This window comes from Dama dama, chromosome 26, assembly GCF_033118175.1.
Source record: "Dama dama isolate Ldn47 chromosome 26, ASM3311817v1, whole genome shotgun sequence".
Taxonomy (NCBI): domain Eukaryota; kingdom Metazoa; phylum Chordata; class Mammalia; order Artiodactyla; family Cervidae; genus Dama; species Dama dama.
In genome coordinates, this window is record NC_083706.1 from 38,265,186 (window position 1) to 38,277,272 (window position 12,087).

The window sequence follows — 12,087 nt, forward strand, 5'->3', positions numbered from 1 at the left end:
ATATATGACCTTATTCTGTAGGTCAGAAATAAAAACGTAGAATATCTTACACATAGAATCTAACAGTACTACTGGAAGTAGATTTTCAACTGCCACCCACTCCCAAAATTACAGTGCCAACAATTGAAAAATAACTAATGAACACTACTGGTTTTTTACCTCTAGCTAATGAGATGGATTATCAGCGAAATCTATGCTGTGTGGAAGATATTCAATGGGAGTGCTTTGACCAATTATTTTAAAGGAACAACAGGGGAACCGCCTCTTCTGGTCTGGAAGCCCTGGGAACACATATACTCTCTATGCAAGGCTGTGAAGGGTCATGTGCCCTTGTTTAATAGCTATGGAAAGTATGTAGTGAAGCTTTACTGGATGGTAAGTTCTTGTACACATGTGTCAACATTTGTGTGTCTTTCATATTGCAATATGTTTCTCTTACCTGCTATTAAAGAAGCTAATAGAAGATGAGACAGTTTATAAAGGCTGTCAACTGTGTGCCTACAAGGGGAAAAGTCCTACATATGTAATTTGAGATTTAAAAGAACACAGTTGCATCCTTTGTGATACCAGTTTCCTGTGCTGTTTATTTTTTAAATGTTTATATATATTTTTTAAAATTTTTATTGGAGTATAGTTACTTTACAATGTTGGGTTAGCTTCCACTGTATAGCAAAATGAATCAGCAATACATACACATATATCTCCTTTGTTTCAGATTTCCTTCCCATTTCAGGTCACCACAGAACACTTGGAGTTCCTTATGCTGTACATATGCTCTCGTTAGTTATCTATTTTACACATAGTACAATAGTGCATATATGCCAATCCCAATCTCCCAATTCACCCCACCCCACCCCTTCCCCCTTGATATACATATGTTTCTTCTCTATGTCTGTGTCTCTGTTTCCGCTTTGTAAATAAGATCTTCCATACCATTTTTTTTTCAGATTTCACATATATGCATTAATGTATGATATTTGTCTTTCTCTTTCTGACTTACTTCCCTCTGTAAAACTAGTGCTGCTGGGACCACAGACGGGCAGTCCTCTGCTGCCTCTGACCTTCCAGGTGGGCGGGCTGGGTAGGCAGGTGGATGCACAGGGCTCTTTCCTCTCTGATGTGGTATCAGGGTCATGGGCAGGAAACAGTGTCTGAGCTAAAATGTGATCCGGTCCTCTCTTTGCTACTACTGAAGGGCCTGATCTGATCCATTTTTTACCCTGAACTTGATATTTCTTTTCATATTGACAAATCTCACTTTGACACAGGAAATATTTTGCTTTCGCCTGAAATGAAGCAAATGGGATAGTAAGAAGCACAAGTAGAGAATTCAAAACCCCTTAATTAACACAACAAGGTAGACTCACACCCCATTGAGCAATGCTATATTATATTAAACACCTTTGGGTTTATCATGGTGGAATGCTCTTTTCTAAAGGCCCAGAGCCACAGGCAGGCCCAGCTATGGGATTGTAGAGTCTCTTGTTCAAAAGTTATTAGCCATTTCAAGATGGTGATATCAACACTTTAAGCAAAGCATGAGGTCCTTCAGAGTGTGGGGTCCCATGTGACTGCACAGGTCACTTATCCATGAAGCTGGGCCTGGTAACAGAGGGAAAGTATTCCTGAACACTTGAGGCAATGAGGAAAGTAAATCATGCTATTGTGTATTTCTAAGAACATGGCTTTCTCCTTAAGGAGCCAGAACCATCTATTCTTCCTGGGGTGGGGAAAGCTGAAAGGCCAATGCTTATGAATCAATAGGATTATTACAGTAGGAAGGGACTTCCCAGGTGACTCAGCAGTAAAGAATCTGCCTGCCAGTGCTGGAGATGCGGGTTCGATCCCTGGTTGGGAAGATTCGCTGGAGAAGGAAATGGCAACCCACTCCAGTATTCTTGCCTGAGAAATCCCATGGACAGAGGAGTCTGTGGGGTTGCATAACAGTCAGACATGACCTAGCAATTGAGCATGCACAGTAGGAAGGTAGAGAAGGGAATCTTAGCCTTTGATATCCAAAATTGGAGTTTGGATTTATTTATTTTTTATACGACCTTTTAATAAGACCTTTTTTTCGAGACCTTGAAAGTCAAAGTGTTATTAGAGAAAATAACTTCCTAAATTCCTTTATTCTTCTATGTTGACCAATCAGGAGGCAGATTTGACAGAGCAGACTTCAGAGTATTTCTTGTGTACAGAGGAGTGAGAGAGAGGATATGTCATTAAGAATGTGGATACACAGAGGACAGTGTAGGATTACAGAAAGAAAGTAAACACGGGAAGAGTGAGGAGGTCGGATGCGTGGGTATTTAGCCCCACTTCTGCACATTTGCCCAAACTTGAGTTGGGACGAAGTTCAAAATTATCAAGAATTTCAAAACAGTGTCAGCAGAACACTAAACCAACCCTGTTAGCTTCTCTCTCTCTCTCTGCTCACTGACATCCTTCTATCTTTTCTAATTTCCTCCTGGATAGGGGTCAATGTTTATTAACACTATATACCATTTTGCAAAGAAAATGTGATTTCTATTTAACTGTACAGATTCCTCAGAAACCTACACCTTCCTGAATTCAGAACTTTTTAAAAATGAACTTAGTCCAGTTTGGAAATGTCAGTCTGACACAGTCATTTAACCTGCCTCTTTAGATGGTGTAGTTCTCGGGAAAGAGGGCTAGGAATCAGAAAGACAACCCCATGTCCAGTGACTTCCTCTGGTCCCTCTTCAGTTTCACCTGAGGAATGGCGTGTGGGGAATGATGCTAAACTGCTGAGCACTGAGATGTGATTAGCTCCATGTGAATTATGTGGTAGGCCCCTTGCTGGCACTCATCTCTGAAGGGCATGGTCTTATTTGTGCTCAATGAGATTTGACAGAAAGCTTTTCTCATCTTCAGTAGCTCCAGATCCATTCTTAGGGCCACATGGACCCCTCAGGGTGCCTTGCACACAAAGTCAGAGAGATGATCTCCCTCAAGAGAATAGGCATGCAGTATGTCCTGGAACAAACACAGGGAATGATAAAATGTGGTAATTATGTAAAAGAACTGGACAAGGTCCTGGCAAATAGTAGATTCTCAACACTATTAGTCTCCTCCCCTCTTTCCTGTTTTCTTTCCTTGCTCCTCTCTTTCCCCACTGCTGCCTCCTATTGTGGAAGCCAAAGGAATGGATCATTCCTCCTGCTAACCCTTGGTAGAGTCAGGGGGAGAAGCCCATGGTCAGCTTCCCAGATGCTGCCCATCTTGAGTTCAGATGCAAAACTAGAGGGAATGTAGTGATCACAGGCACCTCTCCGCCCAATTCTCTCACAATATAACCCTGCTGTGGTTCAATTGCCCAAACTTGCTTTGTTCGTCTGGTATCTCCCTAATGCCTACTTATAAAACAGGTTATTTGAAGTTTTCTTATGGAATTGTATTCTTTTATACACTGTTATTGTTTAGCTGCTGAACTGTCTCCAACTATTTGAAAGCCCATGGATTATAGCCTGCCAGGCTCCTCTGTCCATGGGATTTCCCTGGCAATTTATACCCCAAACTTTACTTTGCCATTTCCTTCTCCAGGGAATCTTCCCAACCCAGGGATTGAACCCATGGTCTCCTCTATCTCTTCTGTCCCCTGATTGCAGGCAGATTCTTTACCACTGAGCCACTTGGGAAGGCTTTATACATTGTAGGTAACAATAAATGTGAATATAAAGGAAGCACTTTTTAAATTAGTCTCTTTAGCTATGTGACCTCCACCTGACTGTGATTTGTAATTTTTATGTAGTCAATTATGTCATTATATTTCTTTACAGAGTCTAGGATATTTGTCATTTAAACAAGGTATTACTTCAAGAATACAAAAAATATTTCCCTTTAGTTTTATTTTAATGTTTAGATCTTTCATTTGTTTTATCTACTGTGAGAAATGAAGAACTGGTTTATTTTTTTTTACTTAAAAACCTCAGCCACATGCCCCAGCATTTTATATCAATGTTTTACCTTTTACCCATTGATTTTAAAAACTGCTTTTATCATACACTAATTTCCAATTTGAAATTGTGTTTGATTTGGGACTCTCTTTTCTTTTTCTGTTTTCCTTGTTCTCTTCCAATACCATATTAATTATAAGGATTTTATAGTTTGCTTTGATTTTGTAGAATAAAATGCACCTCTTACTCTCATTTCAATGTTTTCTCAGCATTTCTGGGTAAGCATTTCAACTAGTATTTATCTTTGAACACATATTTATAATTGTTTATTCCTTATTCTACATACAAAAGGGTTAATCCTTAACCCTCATCATTGTTTTTTGTTTGCTTGTTTTTACTACAACTTCCCTTCTCTTGAACATTTTATTTTGACTCATCTTTCATTCAGAAGGAATATGCATTCCAAAATTTTATTTACTTAGAATATATATGTGAATTTTGGGCATAACAATATTGAGGTCTGTTTTCCTTTATACATGATTATGTGAATGATCATTTGCTTACATATGGAAAAAGTAGCTGATAACCTGTTTTAGAATATAATAGCCAATGCCTAAGTATCTCCTGTGTTTAACTTCAGGCACTCATTCTGAGCACTCTCCACCCTACCTGAAACCCTGATACTGTCTCTCCTGAATCTGCCTCACTTTTCTCTATAGCGCTGAGTATAAAGTATCCACTTAGTGCGTTCATTAATACAAGGATACACACACACACACACACACCTATATATATGAGTATTAAGCTGTTGCTTTCTAGATGCTTTCTTTTCCCAGGGCTTTTGTTCATACATATATTCTTACTTTCACCTTTGGTCCAATCTACAGTTCTTTTGGTAAAGTAAATACAGAAGCCAAGTTACAATAACCCCTTGCTAGTTCTCTTCTACTTTGATCCATTCTTTAAAATTGGACTGTAGCCCTAGAGGGTATAGAAAAATACTGAGTGATGATAGTGAATAGATAAAAGTGAAAGTGGCTCAGTCATGTCCTACTCTTTGCAACCCCATGGACTGTAGCCCACCAGGCTTCTCTGTCTATGGAATTCTCCAGGCAAGAATACTGGAGTGGGTAGCCATTCCCTCCTCCAGGATCGAACTGCAGGCAGATTCTTAACAGTCTGAGCCACCAGCGAAGTGGATAGATAGACAGAGGCAGTTTTTAACGAGACAGAAACAAGAACTTTGCTGTTTGAGAGACCATGTTGATGAAATAGAGATGGCCGCCTAGTTTTCTAGCTGTAGATACCTGTTCTCTCTGGGCTAAGAGCAAACATTTCGGCCTCTCTCCCCCTAATTCCCAGGTGGTAGGGCTGAGCCAACACCTTTTTCCAGATGAGGTGTAGTACAGAATTAGAGGAAGTTATTTCTGAAAAGGTAAAATGGATTGTTATTTTCACTATGTATGTCCTTTTCCGGACATACACAATTTAATTTCTGGCTTTTTCCTCTTCCAATTCTAATTCAGTATTTATGTGTCTACCCTTCAGTTTTCACTTGCAAATATTTCAGAAACGTGTTCAGACATACATTCTCTGTTACCTTCTACTGTTTGATTCAAGATGACATACTGGAGATGCACCCTCTGCCCTACCTCAGTTTTCCTTCCCCTGTGCAGTCTTGTACACCTAAGGCTGCTCCAAATTGCTTTTTTTCCCCTTCCATTTATAGACACCTTCTTATTTGTTTCTTACTGGACATTGATTTCTCCTTCTGCCTTTTTACATGCATTTTCCTCCCTGTTTCTTGTTGCCCCTTGAAGCATTTATGTGGCTGAGACGGTAAAGAATCTGCCTGCAATGCAGGAGACTCGAGTTTGATTCCTGGGTTGGGAAGATCCCCTGGAGAAGAGAATGGTAACCCACTCCAGTAATCTTGCCTGCAGAATCCCAAGGACAGAGAAGCCTGGCAGGCTACAGTCCATGGGGTTGCAAAGTCAGGCACGACTGAGTGATTAACACTTTCACTTTTAGTCACTTCTTCAAAGTAAATCAACCAAAGAGAACCTTTTGGCATGACACTTAAAGTTCAGGTTTTTATACCAGTGTATTGTTTCTCCTGTAAGAGTATTCCCATTTTTTTCCAGTTTGGATTCTAAGAGAATAGCCTCAAAGTTTGTAGACATCAACAAGATAAAAATTGATTAGGTACCATGAAGAACAGTATCATAAAACAGCTTTCTTTTTTCTTTCACCTGACAGTGATAACACCGCTGCTGAGCTACATGTGGTCTCCTCGGTACTTTCCAATGTCAGCATTCCTTGGGCTCCTTGAAAAAAGCAATTAAATTATTGCTTTCCACTTGAAATATGTATTGCTCTTGGCAATCTTTCTCTGAGTGCTCCGAATAAGCAAGAAAACACACACATTGAGACCAGTGGTTTTCCCAATCGTCATCTCTCTCTCCATACAAAAGCATACTATTTTTCATTTCTGATTAACTTTTATACTTTTTAAGCGCAATATTATTATAGAATTTGGAGTTTATTCAACTGTGGGTGCAGGACGCACCCACATAAACCCTATCTATTGCGTTTTTCATACCTGAACCCACAGTCTGGGCAGAGTTTGCAGTCAGCATTTGAAACAAAGTCTCTCACACCCAGTGACACTTTTGTTCTTTAAACAGTATTTTCAAGGCATATGCCATGACAAATTGCTTTCCCACTATTCAATTACTTTTATTTTCAAAATGGACATTTTTTATTCTCAATTCATCATTATTAATTTTATATATGCTTTTATTAAAATATACTCAGTCATGCCCAATTCTTTGTGACCCCATGGACTATAGCCCACCAGGCTCCTCTGTCCATGGGATTCTCCAGGCAAGAATACCAGAATGGGTTGCCAACCCCTTCTTCATCGGATCTTCCCAATTCAAGGATCAAACCTGGGTTTCCAGCATTGTAGGCAGATTCTTTACCAGTGAGCCACCAGGAAAACCTGTTATTAACTCTATATATGCTTTTATTAAAACACATTCAAACCTATTAAAATGTTTAAATTAGTAAATGAAATGTCCCTATGAGTCTACCTACCTAGACAATCATAGTAAATTATCTCAGTTTATCCTCTTAAACCTTTTCCTTAAAAGTATATATGTAAACACTCTATATATAATCTGTACCAACAAGAAGATCATATAGTATTCATCATTCTGTATGTTTTCCCTAACCATGGACATTTTTTATGCTAATATTTTTGTTGACCTACCTTGTACTCCATTGCTTGAATATAACAATAATTACAGTTGACCTTGGAATAACATAGGTTTGAATTGCCCAGGTCCACTTAAAAGTCTACTTTTTAAAAATAAATATAGCCATATATTTATGATTTGCCCTTGGTTGAATCCTCAGATAAGGAAGGAGGGCTAACTGTAGGACTTGAGTGTGTTCAGATTTTGGTACATGTGACTAATTCTGGAACCAGTTCCCCTACAGATAGCAGGAGACAATTGGATACATATTTTGCTAATTTCATATTGACAGACATTCAGGCTATGACCAGTTTTAGCAAAGTGATTCAGTTTTATGGATATATATATATATATATATATATATAATTTTCAGATTCTTTTCCATTATAGGTTATTACAAGAAATTGAATATAGTTCTCTGTGCTGTATAGTAAATCCTTATTTATCTAATTTATATACAGTAGTGTGTTTCTGTTATTCTCATGGTCCTAATTTATCCCTCACCCTCTCTCCCCTTTGGTAACCATAAGTTTTTTGCTTTTTTTTCCCCTATGTCCATGAGTCTGTTTCTGTTTTGTGAGTAATTTCATTTATATTATTTTGTAGATTCCACATATAAGTGATATCATGTAATATTTGTATTTGTCTAACTTACTTCACTTAGTATAATAATCTCTAGGTCCACCTATGTCTGCAAATGGCAGTATTTCATTTTTAATGGTTGAATAATATTCCATTGTATATATGTATACCACATCTTCTTTATCCATTCATGTGTCAGTGGACACTTAGGCTATTTTCCCGTTTTCTTGGCTATTATAAATAATGCTGCTGTGAACATTGGGTTGCATGTGTCTTTTTGAATTATTATCCCTAGTATTTTTGAGGATTTTTTTTCTGTAGTGATAGCACTAGGGATTAAAATCTATACACACAGCTTATTACATAGTCCAGTAATATCATTTTACTGCTTAAATTGGGATATAATTTTACCTACCTTTAGACTCCTTTACACCTCTCTATCCATAACATAGTTGTCTTAAATGTTTCCTCTACATATGTTGAGACCCTCATGAAAAACTTTTGCTTTTAAATGTCATATATAATTTTAAAACTCAAGGGGAAAAGAATACTCCATAATTTAACCATATGCTTACTCTTTCCTTTACTCTTTCTTCATGCCTAATGTTCCATTTTCTTTTTATTTTTCTTTCTTTCACCTTTGAGGAATTTCCTCTTGCCATTCTTTTTCAACCAGTTGCCTGCTAACAAATTATTCTCTCTTCCCTTTATCTGAAAACATCTTTATTTCACCTTTATTCTTTAAAAATATTTTCGCTCAGGGCAGAATTCGGGGGTGGTAATTGGTTTTCTTTCAGCAGTAAGTGTGCCACTTTCTTCTGGCCTCTGTCTTTTCTGGAAAGCAATCTGCTTTGCTCCTGTAGGCAATGTCTTCTCATAGGCTGCTTTCAGGCCTTTGTCTTTGTCTCGAGTTTCTAGAAGTTTGAATTTAAGGTGTATAGATTCCTCAGTGTTGATTTCTTTGACATTATCCTGTTTTGGACATTCTGAGCCCCTTAAATCTATAAGATTATGTTGTGACAAATTTGGGGAGTTTTCAATCTTTCCTCAAACCTATTGCAGCTCCATATTCATATTCTTTGTACCTTTGTGTGTGTGTGTGTGTGTTGACACCAGTAGCATGTTATATATTTTCCATTGTCTCACAAGTCCCTGAAGCTCATATTAATTTTTAAATCTGTATTTCCCTTATTGCTCATAATTTCTATTGATTTAACTTGCTGTTCACTAATTTCTCTGATATTTGCTTTCTACTATTAACGGATTTATTTATTGTTTAATACTAAGTTCAAAATTTCTATTTTGTTCTCTTGTATATTTTCTATCACTTTGCTTAGAGTTTCATTTTTTTCTTTCAAGAGTGTTCATAATTACTTGTTGGAGCATATTTTAACAGCAGATTTATAGTTCAAGCCTAAAAATTCCAGCTTCTCTGTCATTTTGACTTTCTGGTCTGTAGATTGTATTTTCTCACTGAAATTAAGATATTCCTGCGTTTTGGTATGAGGAGACATTTTGGACAGTTTTCCTGGATGCTATTGCTGTTATATCTTAATGACTTTGGTTTCTAATTAAAATTTCCATTTTAGCAGGTAGTCAGCCTGTTTAGATTTGTAATGTACACCCTGGATCACTTTTGTGAGCTTTTTTTTCAAATCTCAGTTAAATTTATAAAACCTGACTAGTGCTGTTTTGTTAACCATCTCAAGTCTCCTTGCTACCACCTAAGGAGGCGAAAGTATGCTCTACTGCATGGGTAGGATGTGGAAATAAGTTTCTTCCAGGCCAGACATCTTCTGTTTCCTGAAGAAAAGGAAGGAAGGAGGATGGAAGTCAGTTCTTCTCATTGACTCTGCAGGGGAGAGAAACTGCTTTGTTTACTTCAGATCAAGTGTGGAAGTCAGAGCTCTGCCCTGAGTGGGGAGAGCACACCTGTTACTAGAGTAGAAATAAGGGGAAAATAAAAATTATATAAATAGGAGAAAATATAAACATTGGGGGAAATAGTCTCATTTATATAATTATGACCACTCAGATTTTTTTGGAAATCTCTCATCTCTGATTACATTTTGCTTGATTTTTTTCATAATTGTGATTTGAACTATTATTTATAAAACATATTTTTTATTTTCTATTCAGCTTGGTGATAGGAGGAAGAGGGTATAAATATATATATAGCCAATAATTATCATGACCTGCAATTGAAGTACGGAAAAGATTAAAATTTGAGCATGACTATTCTAAAGTGGACTTCCCTGGTGGCTCAGATGGTAAAGCATCTGCCTACAATGCAGGAGACCCAGGTTCAACCCCAGGGTCGGGAGGATCTCCTGGAGAAGGAAATGGCTACTCACTTTGGTATTCTTGTCTGGAAAATCCCATGGACGGAGAAGCCTGGTAGGCCCCAGTCCATGGGGTCGCAAAGAGTCGGACACGACTGAGCGACTTCAATATATATTCTAAAGTAGCTTTTATTAACTTATGTTTATCTTAACAAAAAAGCATCTTTCTGTACAAGGATTCTATAATTAAACATGTGGATGGTCTTTTAAAATTATGCAGCACTAACAGAGTAAACTCAATAAAAAATGTCCTATATACATCATTTACATGCAGTGACAAAAATTCAGTCAGTTCAGTTCAGTTGCTCAGTTGTGTCCCACACTTTGTAACCCCATGGATTGCAGCATGCCAGGCCTCCCTATCCATCACCAACTCCCAGAGTTTACCCAAATTCATGTCCATTGAGTCAGTGATGCCATCCAACTATCTCATCCTCTGTCATCTCCTTCTCCTCCTGCCTTCAATCTGTCCCAGCATCAGGGTCTTTTCAAATGAGTCAGTTCTTCATATCAGGTGGCCAAAGTATTGGAGTTTCTGCTTCAACATCAGTCCTTCCAATGAATACTCAAGACTGATCTCCTTTAGGATGAACTGGTTGGATCTCCTTGCTGTCCAAGGGACTCTCAAGAGTCTTCTCCAACACTATATTTCAAAAGCATCAATTCTTCAGTGCTCAGCTTTCTTTGTAGTCCAACTCTCACATCCATACATGACTACTGGAAAAACCGTAGCTTTGACTAGACAGACATTTGTTGGTAAAGTAATGTCTCTGCTTTTTAATATCCTGTCTAGGTTGGTCATAACTTTTCTTCCAAGGAGCAAAAGTCTTTTAATTTCATGGCTACAGTCACCATCTGCAGTGATTTTGGGGCCCAAAAAATTAAAGTCTCTCACTGTTTCCACTGTTTCCCCATTTATTTGCAATGAGGTGATGGTACTAAATGCCATGATCTTGGTTTTCTGAGTGTTGAACTTTAAGCCAACTTTTTCACTCTCCTCTTTCACTTTCATCAAGAGGATCTTTAGTTCTTCTTCACTTTCTGCCATAACCGTGGTGTCACCCGCATATCTGAGGTTATTGATATTTCCCAACAATCTTTTTTTTTTTTAAATTTTTTTATTAGTTGGAGGCTAATTATTTCACAACATTTCAGTGGGTTTTGTCATACGTTGCTATGAATCAGCCATAGATTTACACGTATTCCCCATCCCAATCCCCCCTCCAACCTCCCTCTCCACCCGATTCCTCTGGGTCTTCCCAGTGCACCAGGCCGGAGCACTTGTCTCATGCATCCCACCTGGGCTGGTGATCTGTTTCACCATAGATAGTATACATGCTGTTCTTTTGAAATATCCCACCCTCACATTCTCCCACAGAGTTCATAAGTCTGTTCTGTATTTCTGTGTCTCTTTTTCTGTTCTGCATATAGGGTTATCATTATCACCTTTCTAAATTCCATATATATGTGTGAGTATGCTGTAATGTTCTTTATCTTTCTGGCTTACTTCTCTCTGTATAATGGGCTCCAATTTCATCCATCTCATTAGGACTGTTTCAAATGAATTCTTTTTAACGGCTGAGTAATATTCCATGGTGTATATGTACCACAGCTTCCTTATCCATTCATCTGCTGATGGGCATCTAGGTTGCTTCCATGTCCTGGCTATTATAAACAGTGCTGCGATGAACATTGGGGTGCACGTGTCTCTTTCAGATCTGGTTTCCTCAGTGTGTATGCCCAGAAGTGGGATTGCTGGGTCATATGGCAGTTCTATTTCCAGTTTTTTAAGAAATCTCCACACTGTTTTCCATAGCAGCTATACTAGTTTGCATTCCCACCAACAGTGTAAGAGGGTTCCCTTTTCTCCACACCCTCTCCAGCATTTATTGCTTGTAGACTTTTGGATAGCAGCCATCCTGACTGGCGTGTAATGGTACCTCATTGTGGTTTTGATTTGCATTTCTCTAAGTGACAGTCCAAAAG

The 12,087-nt window shown here is 38.2% G+C and overlaps 1 protein-coding gene across 1 annotated transcript in view; it reads left to right on the forward strand.

Moving 5' to 3' along the window:
- ADGB (androglobin) overlaps positions 1-12,087 on the forward strand; it is a 181,338-nt gene that overhangs the window by 35,475 nt on the left and 133,776 nt on the right. The window contains exon 5 of the mRNA XM_061130178.1: positions 166-375. Within this exon, the coding sequence (XP_060986161.1) occupies positions 166-375 (210 nt within the window). The remainder of the gene's footprint in view (positions 1-165; positions 376-12,087) is intronic.